General features: G+C 44.7%; 1 protein-coding gene across 2 annotated transcripts in view; it reads right to left on the reverse strand.

Annotated features, from left to right (window-relative positions):
* The window catches only part of SKI (SKI proto-oncogene), a 143,323-nt gene extending 121,916 nt beyond the window's left edge, over positions 1–21,407 (reverse strand). Inside the window, exon 1 of one of the 2 annotated variants that reach the window (XM_039509138.1) lies at positions 20,355–21,407. In XM_039509138.1, coding sequence (XP_039365072.1) covers positions 20,355–21,266 — 912 coding nt within the window. In that variant the 5' untranslated portion in view covers positions 21,267–21,407. The remainder of the gene's footprint in view (positions 1–20,354) is intronic. The other variant, XM_039509139.1, reaches the window with a different exon arrangement.
* Between the last annotated feature and the right edge of the window lie 384 nt (positions 21,408–21,791).

A 21,791-nucleotide genomic window follows, 5' to 3' on the forward strand; every position in this document is an offset into this window, starting at 1 on the left:
AGCTTGCAGGGCCTTTGCGTGCACTTACTGAATCTATGCTGTGTGTAGTTCAGCCATACCCCAGATTCTGGCCCAGTGACTCCACAGTAGATTCAGGGTATACTTGTGAAGGAAAAGCACAATGGATGGGAGCCAGGGCTCCTAGGTTCTCTAAATGGCTCTATCACTCACTCACTGTGTGGCTCTCAATATCATTTCAGTACCAATGCGCTAATTCAACATCCTTGTCTGTAGGAGATGGACAGGTCTGAGTCCATGTGTCGACTGTACGTATCGGAGGGTTTCAGTGGTATGTCTAGTTCTATTGGTTTATGTATCACAAGGACGTGTGACTCAGCACACGGGGAATCTTCTGTCAATACAGTATCACTTTTGTACATAGATTTGAAAGTTGCGTATTGGGCTGGATTCTGCTCTCACAAGAGTTTTACACTGAGCTCATGCGACCGACTTCAATGGGAGTTACTCCGGATTGATACCAGCCTAAATGAAAAGGGGACTCAGGAACACAGAGCATAGTCTATCAGTACTAGGAGTTTTATGGCAGGTATGAGTTTTTGATGTGATGATGGTAGCCAGGAGGAGAGGAAACTTTAACTCTCTTTAAATTTATTATTTATAAAGCAGAAAAGTGTATGCACTCCCTAAAACCCAGCCAAGGGAAAGTGTCAGGGATGAATGGTACCACTCATTCTCCATGGGGCACACACAACCCTGAGTTCAGATGCTGGCAGGCAAAAAGTTTTCAAAAGGCTCCTTCCAAATGAAAAGCTACTCCAAGTTGCCAGCAAACTATGACCAAAACTCTTTCAGAATTCCCTGCTTTGAAAGTGGTGACTGACACAAACATTATACATGGAGGAATAATCATTTTTACACACACAGAATGAAGAAATACAAGTAAAATTGTGAAGAGGGGGAAGGAAAATCCCTTCCCTCCTAGATGGAGGATTTTTCAGCCTGAAGTAAATTAAAACAGATGGGTTATAAACCCTTCCAAAAAAGGAGATAAGTGGGGGGTGGGGTTCTCTAATGGAAAAGGCAACTCAGCCCGGGCTGCCAGGCACTGCTTTAACGAAGGCTTGAACTTCAAATGATCTGAGAAGGAGTCCTTTAATCCAGATACCAGAGGCCCTGGGAGGATGGCTGCGAGTTCGGAATCCCCAGGAGAGAAGGAGCTGACAGCATGATATATTTGAGAGGGTGAGGAATCCATTAACCAACCCCAGCATCTCCACAAACCAACACCAAAACTCGCAGGTAAAAAGGGAAAGTGGAAATGAAGGAAGCCAGAAAAAGCGACTGACCAGAGCTGGGTTTACAACACTCCCGGTGGTCTGTACGACTGTGGAGCCCTCGGCTTGCACACACTGGGAAGAACAGGCCCCTGTGGGGATCCAAAAAACTACAAGCCAGTATGAAATGTTGACACTGCTCCATGCGCAAGGGTAGATGAAGGTTTTCCTGAGGCTTCAGCTATTCTGGACGCCACATAATGTGCTATGGGAAGCAAGAGTGATGAAATGGACTGCACTTCTGGAGGGCAAATTCTCCTTTCACGTGTGCATGTACTGTTCCCATGGACTCAGGAGCTGAAGCCAGCATTCGGCCCAGAAATGTTATAGTAGCTCAAGGATGGGTCTTGTGGCTGATCCACAGGACATGTCAGGACACCTGGATTCCCTCCTCAGCAATACCACTGACTCAACGGGTGCCGCTGGGCAAGTCACGTCTCGTCTCGATGCTTCACTGAATCTACTCCACAAGCTAAATGCATTAATGTCTGCCAAACTCTTTGAGATCCTCACCTTGATGGTGCAGGAGAAAGTGTTGGCTGATCTAAAAGGGTGGGAGGCAGGGGATTTCCCACATGGGGCATGAAACTGGAGTGCTCTCCCAATTGCTGTTTGCCAGAAAACATCCCAAGCATCAAACAGGACAAGAATCTGACCTTTCTTGTTCCCCTTTCAAGTTGACTTTTATTGTAGGTTTGTTTGTTGTTTTGATACCCTCTGTAGATTGCAGATAACAGGCAAGGCTAGGGATGTTCCTCCCTCCCACTTCTGTATTTGTTTGGGCAGGCTGCCTATTTAGGTTAATTTTGTTTTAATTCTGCATTTCTGTTAAGATGCCTAGAGGCTTTTGGGCAGAGGCGCCCGAGAAATTAAAATCTATTTATTTACTTATTGTTGTCGATAGGAGGTCAGCGCTCAGAGGGGAGGCAGGACAAGCCACAGACGTAGATCTGCACACAGTTCTGCTCTCGGGTCAAACCTCACCTCCACCAATACCAGGTGCACCCCCCCCATATTTAAAGGGAGTAGAGCACTGCAGCAGTGCTCAGAACCAACACACAGATCTGACAGTAGTGTCTGATGATCTGTCCACAATATTAAAATATTCAGTAGCCTTTCAATTCCACCTGCCTTGGATGGTGGACAGGTGCACGCTAGCTCTGCTCAAGTTAGCACGCTAAAAGTAGCAGTGTAGCCAGAGAAGAAGGGGTGGCAGAGACAGCTCCGGCTTGCTGCCTGAATACAAACCTGCTAAGACCCCATACATCTTCGGGTGGCACTGAGTTCCTGCAAGACACACTGCCTACAAAACACAGAGCCGGCTTAGCCCTACACTCAGTCTATGGCCGCAGAAAGAAGAGAACAAAGCCCTGACCCTTCTGCACTCAGAAATCTCATGGGTGTCGGATTTCAGAATAGCCTCCATTTTTAAATGAAACGCTCAGCAAAATGCAGGGCACAATTCTGACCTCACATGGGTGGGAATCACCCCTGATGCCCAGGCAGTTAGATCTGTAAAAGCACGAGGATGGAGAAGGGGCTATTTTAAAAGCTAAGAACACAAAGACGCTCAAGGCCAGCCAGGGCTCTAAGTACTGACCTCTTTGTTTGGCAGGATTGTTTTAGGGCTATTGTTCAACCAGAAGGCCAATTCAGGTGATGTCATAGGCACTGATCGTCTCTTCTTTTCTGGACAGTGACCCTTCCCCTCCCCACCTTACTCTTCTAAACCATCAGGGGACAAGGACACCTTCCTCCTCCCCAAGCTAAAGGTGGGTGCCCTCCTAATGTCAGTGTTACCCAGTCGGAAGCTGTCCTCAGAGAACCACAGAGCAGAATGGCACCACTCTCAAAGGCTATGCCATGCCAGAATGGAGTTTTAGAGCCAAGGAACCTGGTCCAGTGCTGGACTTCCAGAAAATTTCACATCAGCATAACACAAAAGGCTTGCCTACAATGGGGTTTTATTTTTTGCATCACTGCAGTTGCATTATTGTTGCTCCATTGCAAACGTCAAGCACACACATAATGCACTGGTGTGAAAAGCAACTTGGACACCGCAAATCACCTTTTCCAGGGTGGCATAACTCCACCACAAAATTGCAGCAAGTGTAGCTATACCAATGTAGCTACAGCAGCTGAAACCACACACAGCTCAGTATGGACAAGCCATACATTAATTCTTTAAAAAAAAGAAAAAAGCTAAAGAAATGCAATAAATGCTTTAATCTGAGGCAATTAACAGGGTTTTACTGCATCACCACAGCTTCCAAAAGAGCTTTATAAATGGAGACAAAAAAGCATGAAGGTCAGACGCACTGGGGAAAAGCTCACAGTATTTAAGAATGTTACCCAAAAAAAAAAAAATCACAGTTTTGATAGTTCTGCAGGAAAAAACTTAGCAAATTTACAACAAAACTGTCAAGTAATTAAGGCAAGGCACTTCACACATGAACTTAAACTGCTAATTAAAAACCCCTTGCTTAATTGACTGCATTTGCATTTCACTCAACTCAGAGTATAAACGGTTTGGGTAACACATATGCCCCTCCCTGGGTAGAGAAAGGCTATAGGTAAAATGAACAGGGGGCATCAAGAAGCAGCATTAGCGGCTTCCAAAGGAACTGGAAGGTGCCATCTGAAATCCTGGATACTCATTTTGCTCTGCACCTTTGCAGTACCGTGCCTGGGGACTCTGTGCTTCAAATACATTCTGAGATCCAAATATCACACTGAGGACCAAACCCAGCAATAACCACAAATGGGAGCCCAGGGCAAAATAAACAGTGGCCCCTGTTGCTCCTCATCACACTCGCCAATGCCTGCAACTGGTATACAGCTCCAGTTACTCTCTGGCAGAAGGGTTATTTTTCAACAGACCCAGCTGCTGCATGCTCAACTTTGAGCTCCAAGAAGAGGGGCAAGGAGAACCATCAAATCACTGCTCTGCTTTTCTACGACGTACATGGGGAAGGTAGAGGACAAGGCAGACGAAAGAAGTTCTGCAGCAAAAAATTTCAGCTACACATAAGAAAAAAAATATCCTAACTAGGAGATCTATTAGACTGTGGAAGGAAAATGGTGGGAGACCCATTGGTTGCATTGTCTATAACTGAACTGGAGAATACAGCCGTACCAGAGGGATGTCGAACGTGTGTGTGTGTGTGTGTGTGTGTGTGTGTGTGTGTGTGTGTGTGTGTGTGTGTGTGTGTGTGTGTGTGTGTGTGTGTGTGTGTGTGTGTGTGTGTGTGTGAGAGAGAGAGAGAGATCATGGTTCGGGGTTTCAAGTCAGGACTGTAAACGCCTCACAATGTATAGGGGAAAGGGAACTTCACCCCTCTGCATCCTTGTCACAGGATATCTGCAGACTCAGGAAGACATCAGTGCACTGATTACACTCTGCTCACATTTGGAAGGCTATTGCTGCAGCCATGATGGCTAGACACTGACTTTTGGTTTAAAATGAAAGCTAAAATAATCTGAATGCGTCATACAGGCCACAAACACATCTTGTCAGACAGGTGCATGACAGCTCTGCAGCACAGCAGGTTTTTTCCAATCTCTGTGCACTGGAATTTGTGACCAATACTTTGGAAGTGTAACATTATCATTATTTCCTAAACTGTGTCAGTTCTAGACTTTTGCAATGGTGGCGTGAAATGGTAAAAGCCACACACACACAAAAAAAGACATCTGGCTTATTTATCTCAAGGCCGAAGAGATTAAATCTATTGCACTGATTCAGATCTCACACCAATGTAAATCAGGAGTGACCCTCTTTAAGTTGATGGTCTTACACCAGCATAAAAGCAATGCAAAATGAGATCAGAATCAGACTCTGCAACTCTAAATTTTCCTGAAAAATTAGTTAGCTAATTATTTAATTACTTGTGCCCTTTAATCATTTCCCTTCTTACACCACTAACCCAAGAACACACACATTAATTCAGAAGGAACATCAATAAAATTCCTGCTGTGCTAAGGACCCAATCCTGGAATGTGCATAACTCCAGTTGAAGCCAACAAAGTTGGATCCTAATACCCTAAAATTCCTAGAACCAAATTACACTATGTATAATGCTGATTTCACCATACAAACCAATGTAACTACCTTAATTTCAATGGAGTTACTAAAAACTTACATGTGTGACTGGGACTAGCAGCCAGCCCCTGGTATTTACATTTTTATAGACAACAGAAGTTGAGTATTAGAATGATAAAAGTTATTTCTAATACACAAAGGCTTCCCAGGCAAAAAAAAAATACAAAATACAAAATAACCAAATACCACAACAACCGAATTCAAATAGTGATTCGCCAGTAGTCATTATTAGTGTCTGGTTAACCAGACAAATATAAACAGACAGGTATGCACATTTTATTTAAATTGTCCTTTCTGAATTTAAACCTGTCTCCTGCTGATCTGATGCGGGGGAGTGATGACTGCAGAAGGCAGCAGTGTCAGGAGTAAAATTTAACTCTCCCCCCTCCCCCCAGAATGTTATGGAAACTTTCTCTATAAATCACAGAATTCCAATCACTGGCACAAGGAGAAGCCTTGTATGTACTACTCTTTCCTCTGACTTGCACTGTTTTACACTAGCAGCTCCATTTATTTCAGTGGGAGTTATTCCTGATTTACACCAGTGTAAACTAAATCAGAGTCAGGCCATCTTGTCTTTTTATACATACATACATAATGAACCAGCTCATTGGGCCTGATTCTAGTCTGATCAGAAGCAACTCCACTCAAGCAATAAAATCTAATGGTACATTCATGGGTGTCCAAAATTATAAAGATTCCCCCCATCCCTATTAAACAAAGGGATGTTGCCTCCTTTAGCTCATTTTTTAAAAGCTCCTGTAAAGTCTGAAATATTAATATTCTCCCCCAAAAAGCCAGCAGCTGCTCTGCTAGCGTGTGACACGGATGGTTTTGTTGAACGCCTTTTTTTTTTTTTTTTTTTTTTGGTTCAGTGTGCTTTGCATAAGAAACAGGACATTCCCCATCCATCCCCTCCTAATCTAACAGGGACCTCACTTCCTCCCCATGAAACAAGCAGCCCATTCAGCAAAAGGGAAATCCCAGGATGCACTGGGGTAGAACAGCTAAACAAGAAGCTTGGGGGGAAAAAAACGAAAAAAGAAGTTTGAGTGTGTCCAAATGAGCAGAACCGAGCTGGTAATTGTGACGCTGCAAACCAGTAATTTAGGATGTGGATCTGCCGTGCCAATCTTTCAAAAAATTTTCCAAGGAGGCAATTCTGGTCTTTCCCTACAGCAATAGCCCACAAAAGAGACAGTACACAGCAGCAGCAATCCACTGCCAAAATAGAACCACTGATAAATAGCCAGACTGGAGTGTCCTCTATAATTACAGAACCACATTCTGCAGGGTAAATCTGGCATAACTCCATTGTTACTCCACGATGTCCCCAAGAGCAGAATCTGACCTATGGAGCCTCATGGAAAACTTTGAAGAGCAGCTGCTTTGGGCTTCCCCTCCTCCCCCCAAACATTTTTTATTTCTTAAGTTTGCATGAAAACAGGCTCTTCTCCACTCTACATTTCTTCTCTAATGCTTGTTTTGTGACATCACAATTGTCTCCACAACAGCTAATTGTGATGTCACAGAGGATTCTGATTTCAGATGGGGGAAAATAAGCAAAGAGAGAAGGAGAGGGAGCTTCTAAGCAACAAAGGAGCTGTTTTCATGCAAATGTCATAAGGAAGAATACAGCGGCATAAACAGAAGGGCTTTCAAGTCTGCCATGAGGAGGATCAGCTGCTCCTTAAGCAGAACAACATAAAGGTTAGACCAAATGTATGAATTCTGGGTCTGGCTGATTGGTATAAATCCACTGAAAACAAAGTCAAATCAACATAAAATTGGAGAAATGCAATAGTGAATAATGCCCTTTAACTACTGTGATCTTACCTGTTAATTTTTTGAAACTTAAAATTACAATATAATACTTTCATACACAAATTCTGCTCTCAGACTGATGTAAATTCCGGTAATCCTAGTAAATCCAGTGACTCTTGATTTCCAGCAGTAACTTAAGAGCAGAATTTGACACTCAAACTACAAACCACTGCTGAAAGAGGCCCAACTTCTGAAGCTGTTCAGCAAATTCTGCTCTTGGTTAGGATGGTTTAAATCTGGATTACTTACACTGATGTTGCTGGAGCTACTCTAGTAATACAGAACAGAATTTTACCCAACGTCAGTTTGCCTGAATTAAAGCAAGACGCTTGACCTGGTTCTGATATGACAGAGGGGTCTGATTCAAAGCCAACTCAAGTCAATGACGGTGTTTCCATTGACTTCAACTGAACTTGGGATCAGACAACACAGTTTTTATACCAGCACAACTTGACTGATGTCAGTAGGGTTTACTCTTTATTTACACTAGGCCATAAGTAAAAAGTGAATTAAGGATCCTCAGAATTTGGCCCAGTGAGAACTGTGCTATTTAAAGTACCACACCCTTTTATACGTGAGGCCTGAACGGCAAAGGTAAATCTTTTCCATAACTATCATATATCTCCATATACTGATACAGTTCACCACTGTGATTCAGAGCCCAGATCTTTCCTATCCTTCCAATACAGCCTGTGTCATGTTTTAAATCTTTTCCATAACATTATCTTTCATCTTGAGCAGTAAACTGCTAAACTCATAAGAAAATAAAAAGAAGCATGAAAATCTGTACTATCGCAAATGCTCCAAATGCCAAGACTAACTTTTTTCTAAAAATTAATTCAACTCTTTCATTTCTTAGCTGCAGGCCATTTGCTGCCACTCCTTTTTTCCACCCAAACAAAAGACGAAAGGGATGACTCAAAGGAACTTGAATTTCAAGCTAAAGCCACAAAGCACTGAATGCTTGATCTTAATATTAAACAGGTGTGCAGATGCCATTCATTCAAGACTCATCACGGCTGGGTTTTGGTTTTTTTTTAAACTTGAAAAAAGCCCTGACTTCCTTAAAGACACATGGACAAATTCGATGATGACATAAGTGGTGGTATAAGTCACATCTTGTGCGTAAGCTGCTCTGAAAATGGGTGACATTTTACAGTATTGCCAATTCCAAGCATTCAAGAATCATGACTCAGGCCCCTAAAACTCATGAGGCTGATTTAGAAGTCATTAGATTTGGGATTCTTTTTCATAGCCTTTTGGTTTTTGAACCATTACTGGGATCACATTTTACAGCTTTTCTCCACAATCACCAGGTCTAGAAACTTACTTAAATAAAAAAAAGTGGAGATTTTAAAATAATCATATGCCTCCAGGAGCTAAGGCTTTAAGAAAGCACCAAATATCATGAGTCTTACACCCTTTGCACCATTTTGCACACCCACCGAATGCTAAGTTGATACAAGTTACGCCACTTTATCACTTACACCCATTTTATAATACTCTTCACTGCTGAACCTGGCCCAGAGATCTCTGTGGAAGATGTGCCTATCTAGTCCTGAGTTTAATATCCTTCACTGATTTTTCAAAAACTAAACTCCTGTGACAAAAGAGGAAGGCAAAAAGCCAAGCATAGCTAAACTTTTGCTACAGGAATTCACAGGCTTATTGTACGGTATGTTTCTTATTAGTGACAAAATGGGAATAATGGAATATCATTAATGAACCTCATGCTGCAGTCTGTACTCATTCGTCCTGATTTTCATCTCACGTATGTCAGATTTGCACCATTGTAAATTAATTCATGCCAGCGTAAGAAGAGGACAACCATGCCCATTGATTTCACCGGGAGTGCTGCTGGATAAGGGATGGAGAATCAGGTCTATAATGCTGCTGAGTATTTTTAAAACAAATGCCTACTATCTTTGAACTCAAATACATTTATCAAGAACGAAGACACAGGCATAAAAGGAAACCCCATCTCATGAATGCTAAAGGGACAAATTCTGATCTCAGTAACACCAGAATAAATCTGGAGTAACTTCACTGAAATCAATGAAGGCTGAAAATCACAGCAAAATACTGTCCTCGTACTATAAATTTTGCTTTTCAGGCCCATTAATTAAGGTGTTGATTTCAAGGATTTTCTTTTAATTTTAGGTTACAAACTAGATGTAGTGAAAGCTAAAACGCGTATTTTCCTGTTTAAATACACAGAGCTGATCAACTTTTTTTTTTTTTAAATAAAGGACACTTGTCAAATAAAACACCAAAACAATCTTAGAGAACTGTATCTTCCATAATGTTGTCTTGTTTTTTTCCTTAAGAGTAATTGATGGTTTCCAGCATATGCTGTAACAATAATTGTTCTAGTGAGCAAAAGCATCGCTATGCAATACATACATTTTAATGCTCCACAGAAATGATTTAGTTAACTAGAAAGATGTTGCAAAAGCATCTTCAAGTTTTATGCATGCAATTCAAAACGCCCAGAGCGCCAATAACATACAGTAAGTCACTACTAGTAAACAGCCAGAGAAAACAGCGACTAAGGTCCCAATCCTGCAATGTAATCCCTGAATGGGCAGATCCTTTTGCCTGCCCAGAGTCCCAGTGAAGTCAGTAAAAACAATGAGGAGTACTTGTGGCACCTTAGAGACTAACAATGGGACTGTGCATGGGTCCTGGGAACCACCGGCGCAGATCAGGCTGAAGTACTGGATCCAGCCAAATAAACACCCTAGGGCTTGGGTCAGAGTTGACCAAAAAGATATTTTAGTTTCTTAGGGTATGTCGACACTACAATAAAACACCTATGGCTGCAGACTCAGGCTCAGGGTCTTGGGCTGCAGGGCAATAGAATTGCCATGTAGTTATTAGAGCTCCAGAACCCCATGGGGCTGGGGCTGGGGAGGAGGAGCAGGGTGAGGCTCAAAGCCCAGGCTCCAACCTAAGCCCAAATGTCTACACTGAGATTTTATAGCCCTGCATACCAAGCCTGAGTCAGCTGTCACAGGCCAGCTGTGGGTGTTTTACTGCAGTGTAGACACATCCTCAAAAGTTCTAGCAATAGAACTTTATCTCTCAACAGAACTCTATCTGACAGAACAAGAAGCAATGGTCTCAAGTTGCAGTGGGGGAGGCCTAGATTGGATATTAGGAAACACTATTTCACTAGGAGGGTGGTGAAGCACTGGAATGGGTTACCTAGGGAGGTGGTGGAATCTCCATCCTTAGAGATTTTTAAGGCCCAGCTTGACAAAGCCCTGGCTGGGATGATTTAGTTGGTGTTGGTCCTGCTTTGAGCAGGGGATTGGACGAGATGACCTCCTGAGGTCTCTTCCAACACTAATATTCTATGAATCCGAGTGCTGGTTGGAGGTTTTCTTCCCTCACCAGCATCTCTGCACCAAGTTGCATGAAAGGTTTCCAGCCCAATGAAAACAAACAAGACAGTTTTCCACTAATCAAAGGAGTATCACAGAAGTCACTCCAAGCCCTTTCATTATTTACAGGGTCAGAAGCCTCATTCACTGGTCTCTTCTGGCTAGCACCAGTAAAAAAGGCAACAACTTCTGCATCAAAGCAGGAAAACCCAAAGACTGAGAAAAACTATGTGGTGGTGTTATTTATGATTTTAACAGCACCGCTGACATGTACTGCAGCTATACAGCCACGCTGTGAAAAAGAAGAGGTCCCTGCCCAGAGAAGCCTCCAATCTATTGGCCCACTTGACTTTTCCTGGGTATTAGGGTCTGTTCTACACATACTCAGGGCCTATGGTAGACATAATGCAGTGAACGATGGAATTCAATTGGGGGTGGGGAAAGCGTTCATGGGAGAATGAGGGTTATAGCAGTGAAAAGACATGGAACAGTTTTCCCTCCCAACGCCAGCAGATGTTGTCCAATTAAAGATGCAAATAAATCATCCTCTGCATTGCAAGTCAGAAAACAAACACACAAAGCTTTCTAAATACATTTCAGTTTAAACTTGCATAATTCTCCCAGTGGAGAAATCATCCTAAACTTATGCAATCCTTAGAAAGAGACATTATTACAGCTTGTGTAACAATTTCAATGCCACCCAGAGAACAGTAATCTGCATAAGGAAATGCAGACACAACCCTAGCAGAGAACAACACACACACACAATTATATGTGGGGAGGGTAGTCACCATGGGGGCTAAAACCAGAGACTCCAGCTTCCAGAGCGACTGCTCTGTAATTGAGCTGGAGGGACTGCTCCCTCTGCGCCAGCCAAAAAAGTCTCTGTTATACTTAACCCAGACTTCCTAACACTCGATATCCTGTCTGCTATTTCAATGCCCTTACTCAACGTTTCAGACAGACATTACACAAACTGGCTGGTGAAAAGGGCTTGAGAAATCAAGAACCAATCCAAGTGAATGACCTTATTCTTTAAATTGATACCACTGACTGAGGCTGAGCAGAGGCTAAAGAACAAAGGTACAGAGGTGCAAGTCTTCCTAGCATACCACCTAAATCCTCCACAGGGCAAAATGGAGGACATACAAGGCCACACTATTAAAAATGAATAAATAAAAATGTTAACAACCCAGCAATCTTGCTTGCAAGAAAAGGGGTGAGCATACCACACATTCTGAAGCAAAAGAAACATTACTGAAAAGAAAAGAAAACTAAGAAGAGATCCTATTCTCCACAAAGCATGTGCGAAGGTAACTGCATATAAATCAATACACAACAAGGACAGGTCATTGTTTACTCTGAGCCTAAGGTATAATGCTGCAACAATCACTTATGCACGTAACATGTACTTGCGTATTTCCATTTACTTTAATGGGACCGCAGGGACGACACAGTGTAAAAAAGAACTACAGGATCAGGTCCTTATTTAGCAGAAAAGGTGATTATACAGCTTGTCGCTTTAATACTACATCCTCAGCCTGGAAAAGCCCGATTAGATGAGATAGCAGCCAACCATTGACTGAGCCAACGATAAGAGCTTCACTCATGGGAATTCCCATTGGTTTCAAGGGGAGTTCCATTACAGAACAGTGGCAGGAATGGGGCCCAAATTCGTATCAATCTGTGTTTTTGTTCTCTCATCCAAGAACAAGTAAAACCAATACACTTAGCTCAGTGCAGAAAGGCCAGTGTCCATCAGCCAGCAGGCTTCCCCATAATTAAAAACATGCCCATTCCAATGAATTATAAAACTATATTTGATACCATTTGCATGCAAGTTTATGGTATCTACATTAGTACTGGAAAAAGTATGGCCCTTACTCCAGCTTTTGAGGGGAGATTTGCTAGGCTCCAAAAATCCCTATTTAACAACTAAAATCTAAACACCTAACAGCAATCTTAAATCCCAATTCCTGCATGTGACATTGTCCATTCTGTCTGAGGACAGAGGGACAATTTACAGCAGTAAGCACTATCCATCCCTTTACCTTTAGTAAGTGTTTTCAGGCGCAGACCCATAGCGCACTTCTGAAAATGAAACCCCAATTTTGATCTGCATTTCCCAAAGCAGATATACTAAAGTAATAACACAGCTCCAGATTCTGCTCTCAGATGTAGCTCTATTGAGTACCAGTGTAAATCCAGAATACTGTCTTCAGCGGAGCTAATCTGGATTCAAATGGGTGTAATGAGATCAAAATCTGCCCCCATGACTCTAGGGCCACATTCTAGGATGGCTCAACAGCCAGCCAAAGTACAGGAAGGAGTTTGATATAACTACAGTATTTCTGTGGTTTGTGGGCAAATAGGCTTCAGTTACTTTGTCTGCTGACTGCTTGAGTGAGAACTGCAGAACTAGCCCCAAACTATCCTTATGTTACAGAGACTTGGGATTTTTTTAAAGCTATAATCTGAGTTTAAATCTTTGCAAAAAAAATATTTAAGGAGCTAAGCTGTGGAGGGAGAACACAGCATATCTTCATTGAGCAATCACTGTTGCCCATACTGAATTCTATGCACTTCAATAATAATTTTCCAAGGTAAAATAACACAGTATCAACTCAATCCCATTATTTTCCAATCTCTTTGCAGACTGAAGACTATTGTTTACCTTTTAGCCTGGAGCAGCAGAATGAAATGCAAAGATTTTGTGCCCCAAAATGTCAATGTTTACTGCCCAAATTCAGAAAATATTCTTAAAAATGCATTAAAAAAACCCCAACAGTTATGTTTGTTAATAGTCAAATAAATTTCATTTAATAATGAAGCCCACAAGTTCAAACACAAACATGCTAAACTATTACTTTTTTAGATAATGTTTCTTTATCTGGAGGTCAATTTGATTTATGTGCCTTGTCCAGCCAGACAACCAAAATAGAGTAGTCCTATTGACTGCTAGTATTCTATAACTACACTACCTAGGAAGCAATGTTATACAAGTCACCAGTGTTCATTCCTTAACTATTTTTCTCTTCCAAGAGCTCAGAAATAGGGCCTCTAAGGCTAAATCCTCCCATTGGAGACAATGATACAACTCCCACTGACTTAAATGGGAGTTGCATCTGGGCAAAGTACTATACTGTAGAGCCCAAAGCTTGCTACTGTCTTTGAAAAAAAGTATTAAACCTGGCTTAGACAGCACTGGGTCTGAATGATGCACTTTGAGATGGATTTTTGTGTGGGATATCTAGCCAGAGCATGTGCCAAGCCACCAGTGCGAATTCCCACCATCAGACACGTCACACTGCTAGTGCTGCAGACATGCACCATTTTTGACTGTGCAGAGTTGTGATAGAGGTCCTCTTCAAACTGGAATCAGGACCATGCTAACTACAACTGTGTCAAAACAACATTGCCCCTTGAAATGTTCTATAGCATGGTTTCCCCAATCAGAGCGGACACGGATTTTTTATTCCTAAGAACCATGCTAGCCAAAACATAGTCTCATCAATACTAGGGTTAGTTTAAAACTTCCCACAGTTCTAGCAATGGTGAAAAATGTAGCATAGATAAAGTGCAAGCAGCTGCCAGCATTTTAACCACTGTGTTGTCTAGACATGCTCTGAAGCCTAGTATAGACACCTCCAGATAGGGTATGGCATGCTTTTGTAACGCCAATCTAAACACAGACCCCAAGAAACAAAAACATGCCCTCACTGGTTAAGAAGATCAAGTTAGACCCCTGCTAGCAACAACCATGTTCAAATCCTAAGAAGTAGTTCAGATATTAGGTCCCTGCAACGTAGTCAAGACCAAACTGTGGTTAACTTTGTCCCAAAAGTGTACTGAAGCCTTGGACAGGTCCAAGTCCTGAGTCCATAAACCACAAAAATGGTGAGTCAGAATAGGCCACAGAGAGAACAAATGTCTGTCGTTCTAACATTGGGATTTTCCAAAGAGCAGAAGGAAGGGAATTAGGCACCCAAAATCCCTGCCTAAAAAAATATCAGCGGTCTAACTTCAGTGACTTCTATCAGGGTGAACTAATTTATAGCAACTGAGAGCAGAAGTCTCAGAATCCTCATTTCATTATTTGCAAGATATTCACACGCGCACGCACACCTTACTTCTCAATCCACAACATCTGTAAATCAGTTTCCACTGCTGGGGAAAAAAATAGCTGATGCCTGCTTAAAACACAGACATCTCCACAAATACACAGGATTTTGCTTTAAGCTTAGTATCATTTTTGGAGCTTAGCTTCTGAGCCGTAAAATGATACCAAGCTTAAGCTGTTGCTCCAAGCCATTGCTAGTTTCTGCTTTGGGGGCCATCTTGGCTTTTACTGAAGATTTTCAAATAACATTTTTAATAGTCAGATAATGCAATGAGTCATTTCAGTGCTATATATAATAATAATGGGCCTAATCCTGCAGTCTTTAGGCAGGCAGAATTCCCCATTGACTTTTATCTAATCCATTTAGTGATGGACTAGATAGCAGTTTGGATGCCACTGCCTGGGCAGAACCACAAGTTCTCTACAGTGCATGTCACAGGCCATATATTCCTAGCAACCGAAAGAGATTCCTCTTTAGGTAGCAGGGACCTGCACCAGTGGAGCAGAAGGATCTGGATTTTATCCCTGCTGCCACTGTGAAGTTCTGGGTGGCCATAGTGTGCAGCACAATGACAGCTGTGAAGTACTTAAGTGGCCACAGCTATCTTACAATGTCACTCAGGGCTGCATTATTTCACCGTGAATAATTTCTGTCCTTTCATTTGGCTGCACACTTGACCGGGCTAAACCTTACTCCAGTTGAGAAAGCTCTGTGATGTGGCAGCAGCGCTGGATTTGGAGGAACTGCTAAATAAAGTGGAAAGCCTACTGTGCTCATTTACATGTCAATACCCAGAATGCTACTTCTAGCTCACAGCGACTTCATAGAAATGCTGGGACCTGAGCCATGGGAACACTGCAGTGCTGGTGTGTGTGGGAGTGTGCACGGAATTCTCTTATCCCCCAGTCTCTAATTCTATGTAGTTTTGCTTAAAAAAAAAAAAAAAAAAAAAAGTCTAGCTCTGAAATGCAAGGGGAGGGGGATATTAAAGCATGATCAGGCTGTGCTCAGTTCAATGACCCACAGAAAGTGTTATGGGGCAGGGGGACAGGATCCCACACTGTTCTACTGGAGACTGTCCACCAATCAAAAAAGATTAAAAGCTCTCTTTTGAGGCTTTAGTAGCTCAGACACTTTGGAGACATGTTGGCATGCAGAAAGCAGACAGACAGCACACCAGGATGGGGCCAGGGCATCAGCCATGGAGCAGAAGAGATGGGGATGGCGATACAGGCCTGGCCTATACTGGCCAGAGGAGACCATGGAGGTCTCAACTGAAGTAGTGTGTCCAGTTCTGGGCACCCCACTTCAGGAAAGATGTGGACAAACTGGAGGGGAAAAAAATCAGAGGAGAGCAACAAATATGATTAAAGGTCTAGAAAACGTGACCTATGTGGAAACATAAGAACGGCCGTACCGGGTCAGACCAAAGGTCCATCTAGCCCAGTATCTGTCTACCGACAGTGGCCAATGCCAGGTGCCCCAGAGGGAGTGAACCTAACAGGCAATGATCAAGTGATCTCTCTCCTGCCATCCATCTCCATCCTCTGAGGAACAGAGGCTAGGGACACCTTTCATCCTAGCCTAGATGAAAAAAATGGGTTTTATTTAGTCTGGAGAAGAGAAGATTGAGGGGGGACGTGATAACAGATTCCAAGTACATAAAAGGCTGATATAAAAAGGAGGGTAATAAACTGTTCTCCTTAGCCACTAAAGATAGAACAAGAAGCAATGGGCTTAAATTGCAGCAAGGGAGATTAAGGTTGGACATTAGGAAAAACTTCCTAAAGTATTGGGACAAATTACCTAGGGAAGTTGTGAAATCTCTGTCATTGGACATTTGTAAGAACAGGTTAGACAAACATCTGCCAGGGATGGTCTAAATAATACTTAGTCTTGCCTCTGTGGAGGGCACTGGACAAGAAAGCCTATCGAGGTCCCTTCCAGTCCTATGTTTCTATGATTCTATGCAATTATACCAAAAGAAACCATGGCTCTCAATTTATGGAACCCATTTTTGCAGTTCTGGGAGTTTTTAAATCTTAAGACACACAATCCAGAACTTGGTGGCCGTGGTCTGAATAGCTCCACTCCAGACACAGTGGGAGAGAAGGGAGAGAGAACAAACTAATGGAGAAAAGTAGAAGAGACTAGGACACACACAAAAAACCAAAGGAAGCGGCAGGAGACCAGGAAAGGAGCAGGGAGAACAGAAAACAATGCCAGGGGGAAGTGGGAGAGCAGAGGCAGAGGGGGAGAAACCAGATGACAAGGAGAGGCAGAAGGGGCTAGGACAAGGGCAAAGACTGAGGGGAAACAGGAAAGAGCTCGAGAGAAGAGGAAGCTCTGGGAAGTGGTGGCAAGGTGAAGGTTAAGGGTGGAGTGTATGCGAAGAAGCTCACAGGTCAATGCAGAGGGAAAACAAACCAGAGATTAAGGAAATAAAACAGAATAAAATTAAAAAGAAAAGGGAAGGAAGAAAAGTGACAGACTCGGAGGGACTTGCTCTGCTGTGCTGCAGAGTTCAGAGCTTCCTCAAATCTGTGGCTTTAACCCACTGTCCCCTGCATGAGGCTTTCACCTGCACTGCAGCTCTAGACCAAGCCACTCCTGGGAGGAGCAAAACCACAGACACCACACCTTGCACAATCACACAGACAGACATATAGCGCACTTCGTACAGTCATGTTGACAGAGCAGCAGAGATACCTCCACCCGCAAACACCCCAGAGACAAGCAGCACACAGACCAACACATATATCCACAGACCCATCATGAAACTGAGACAAAGTAATTCAACCAAATCACAAAAGAAGGCACACATCACACATGCATATGTACACAAATGGATATATGACAAAACAAAGTGACACAAGCACACACAAAAAGCAAAGTGACACAGACACACGTGCTTCACACATTTATCCACAAACAAGCACCACACACACAGCCAGAGAGACACACAAACATGTAGGTAGACAGTGATAAACACAACCACACAAAGCCAGAGGCAGGATCTTCCTTTCATTTCCTTGCTAAGTGACCTAAAATTTACTCCACCGTTATTTGCCTCTGGCCACAGTCTAGCAGCCCTTGAGCCAGACTGAATCTCTCCATAATTATCTGCAAACGCAACACAAACGACCTTAACATATGATATCCCGTTGGCTACATCTGATGGAAAAAGGCTGGAGAAAAAGGAAACGTAAGTGAGCTAAGGCAATTCCAAAACTCTATCTGGTCTGCCAGGTAAGTTGTTGACAGGGTCGCTTCAAGACTGCACTGTAATTATACAGGAGCCCTGAAGCCAACTCAAAAGCCTTGAAACTTAGCCCAGTTCTGAACAGGAACTGAGATAAAACATTCCCCCTTCTCCACCCTATCCCCAGAACACACGGACACCACCCACCCCTTACAATATTGCAGTTTGAAAGCCAACACCCTGGGAATTTCATCGCATAAATGCATTTTGGCAAAATGTTCCAAAGTAGCCACTGATTATTTAATATTTTTATGCCAAATTTTTAAGTGCCCTTGATCCTGATTTGTCAGAGGTGCTGTGCACCTTTCCCACGGCCTCATCCGAAGCCAGGGGTGCTCAGCGCTTGCTGGGAAAGTGTAGTCCCTTTTGGGGTGGGATCTCAAGTTGGGCTCCACCCCTAAAAAGAAAAAAAAGTCAACAAATCAAAGCACCCCAAGTTCAGTAACCACTTTTGAAAAATGTTGCCCCTTGTGTCTAAACTTGTCGTGACTCCTCCACCTAGCTCCAGTCAAGCATTCTGGATATTGCTAAAAACAGGGTAAAACTCCATAAAAACCATTGTGAGAAAAAAAAATGACATCACTTAAGGTTTGAAATTCATCAAGTGAAAGGGGTCAGCTATGGAAATGGGGTAGGGAATCAACCAATATAGGACTGACCCAGGTAATATTCAAAACGCCTTTCTGGGAGTAGGAGAGGGAAGTGGGGAGAGAGGTGGTCTAGGGGGGATGCCACAATCACAGCAAGGTTGCTTCACCCCAAAAATCCTGCTTCCTCAGCCTCACAACCTCACCCCCTCCTGTCCCCCCTTCCCCTCCCCACACATCCGTAGACAGTCAATCCCACCATGCCATCTTAGCGCATGATTAGCAGCGGACAGACAAGCCATTAAAAACACATCCACCTCCAACTATGGCGATAATGTGGCTCATTACAGCACAACACTGACACAATGGCTCTGACCCTCCAGCTCTGGGAGGGGAATTTGAGGAACCAGAGGTAGGAGGAGTCTAGTTACTGATTAAAAAAAAAAAAGAAAGAAAAGCTAGAGGCAAGACGCTGAATTAACTGGGCCTCCCAAAGATAGCTGGGCTAGGTGCAGCTTTGTGTGCACAGCGCTTCCTAAGTCTGGATATTTAAAAAAGTTAAAGAGAGAGAGAGTGTTTAAAACAAGCATTTGGGAAGTGATGAGAATCTCCCTGCCCATTCACAACAGGCTTTAAATGCTTCTCTTTGCGTTTGTCCCTAGCACTATGCACCCTGCAACTCCAGCAACTAAAAATCCCCAACAAAATGAGACAAAATCCACCCAACAAGCCAGGGCAGTAGAACTCAAGGGAAAGAGTTAACTCGACTTTTCCTGTTTGCTTTTTTTTTTCTGGTGTGTGTGTGTGGGGAGGAAAGGGGGGTGGACAGTGTGCTGCTCATCCCACAGCCAATTACACCACCGCCAGCGAGCCAGACATCCTGGTGTCTGCGAGGAAGTTCTCAGGGCCCTGTGGCATTGCTGCCCATTGATCAGGACTGGTGCCAGGGGCCACCACGGCCTGCCACCCACCCACACGCTGGGGATTCAGGCTGCTCAGACTGAAAAAAAAAAAAGCCACCTAAAATAAATGTGGTTTAGCAGTCTGGATGGGCAGAGTCAACACCGCATGGCGTATCTTACAGGCTGCTGCAGCTGGCTCTAGACAGACTCATTTACTGGATGTATACAAAATCCAATACACAAAAGCCAGTCTAGTCGTAGGATTCAGACAATGTGCACAGTCTTCTCCGTTCACACGCCAGTCGCTAATGCAGGCTACTAGTATACTGACCTATTGTCAGAAATTTTCCTATGGACCCCTGTAACCAGTCACATTTCATTCCCACCTACGCTTGGAGATCATTTCGTCTCTGTTCCCAGACCTGTTCAATTTATTAACACATACATCGGGAGGGGAGTTGTATGCATTTCTGTAAAGAACAAACTACTCTTGTTATTCGTCCTTGCCCCAGCTTCCATGCTTCCCCATTCAGGCTCCGGTCCCAAAGTCCTGGCCTGTCTCCTAGTGAAAGTATGGGGGGGGGGGGCAAGGGCAGCAGGATCAGGCCCCTAATGTACAATTCAAAGAAGACAGAGAAAAGTAGAAGTATTTTAAGTAAAACCTAAAAGCCACCAAGGAGAACAATTTAAGCCTACCAGAAAGCGAAGTGCAGTTTCTAAGAACGCTCTTCCACATCAACCCACTGGGTTTGATTTCACAGCCCGGTTAGACCGCTGCATGCCTTTAAAGGGAAAAGGGGCCACCAAAGATGGTTTACCGGGAGATCCCTGAAACTGTCCCCACCCTCGTCCCCCCAAAATCAGGTGCCACTTACCCTGGGTGCTTTTCTCTTGTATTTGTTGCTGTAGTCAAATTTCTCCTTCATTTCATCCAAGAACCGGCCCAGCCTTGCTTTCTCCTCTTTCCCGGTATAATCCTGGCTGAGGAGGATATAGGACCTCCAGTTCGCCGAGTCAAAGCCCCAGTGGCAAGTCCTGTTCTCCAAGGATTTATGCGAGTGGACCACAAATTTGTGAGGCGGGTACATGAGCCTGCAGTCCAAGCACTGGATGCAGGCAGCGCTGGGGTTGGTGTACAGCTCCGGCACGAGGAGTCCCTTGCACTTCCCGAAGCACTCGTGGTACACCTTGAAGCTCCTCTCGGTGAGCTCCAGCTCGATGGTGCTGGAGAACTCCTTCTTGCAGTGGGGCGGGTAGGTGCCCCCGTAGAGCAAGGCGTTGCAGAGCCTCTCGGCGTCCGTCTTGGTGATGAGCCCGCAGGAGGGGGCCGAGAAGGGCAGGATGCCCATGACTTTCAGGATCTCCAGCTGGTCGGCCGTGCACCGGGAGCAGTAGATGTGCAGCTCGTCGCACACCGAGTTGATCTGCTGCAGGGAGAAGTCCCTGAGCACGGAGTTCAGGATCTGGGGCAGGCAGAGCCGCTTCTCCCCGCCCACCACGAAGCAGGAGATGGTCTCCCCTTCCAGGATGGTCTCGCACCGCTCCGTGGACCGGTCCGACGGCATGAAGAAGGGGCCCGGCATGACGGGCGGGGGCTGGATGGGGGGCAGGTGGAGGACGGGCTCCGCCGGGTCTTTGCCATTGTCCTTCTTGTACATCTCCTGCGCCCAGCGGGCGGAGAAGGCGGCCGGGCCACCCAGGGAGCTCATGGAGCTCAGATGAAACTGTTCCAAGGTCTTCTGCAGCCCGGGATGCGGCTGGAAGCTGCTTCGACTGACAGTCTCCATCTTTCAGCCCCTCGCCGCCCCGACCGAACCCCGGAGAGAAAGACAGAAACGCCCCGGGTCCGACTCCACTAAGCCCGGGGCCAACACATGGAAACCACCCCGCCCGCCCTGCCTCGCCTCCGGGCTCAGCCGGCCGCCACCCCCCCTGTCGCTGAGTGTCCCCGCGGGGCGCCTGTGCCCGGCTCCTTCCCTGCGGCCCGGGGCCGCCTGCACCAGCGCCGAGTCTCCCCCGCCGCCCCGGCGGAGCAGAGAGTCCAGCCGCCCGCCCCGGCCACCCCGCCTAGCACACCGGGCCCACCCCCGCCCCCCACGCCTCCAGCACGCGCTCTCCCGGCCGCCCCCTCGCCCCCAGCACAAAACCCCAGGAAAGTCTGTGCCACGCTCCGGCCCCGGGGGCTCAAACGCGCGCGGGCTGCGGCTCTGCGGCGGCGGCCTCCCGGCTGTCCATCTCCAGCGAAGCCCAGCGGCAGGAGGGGAAGGGGGGAGAAAAAACACAAAAAAAGCTCGGTCCGTGCAAGGAGAGGC

Source organism: Mauremys reevesii, linkage group 21 (genome assembly GCF_016161935.1).
Source record: "Mauremys reevesii isolate NIE-2019 linkage group 21, ASM1616193v1, whole genome shotgun sequence".
Lineage (NCBI taxonomy): Eukaryota > Metazoa > Chordata > Testudines > Geoemydidae > Mauremys > Mauremys reevesii.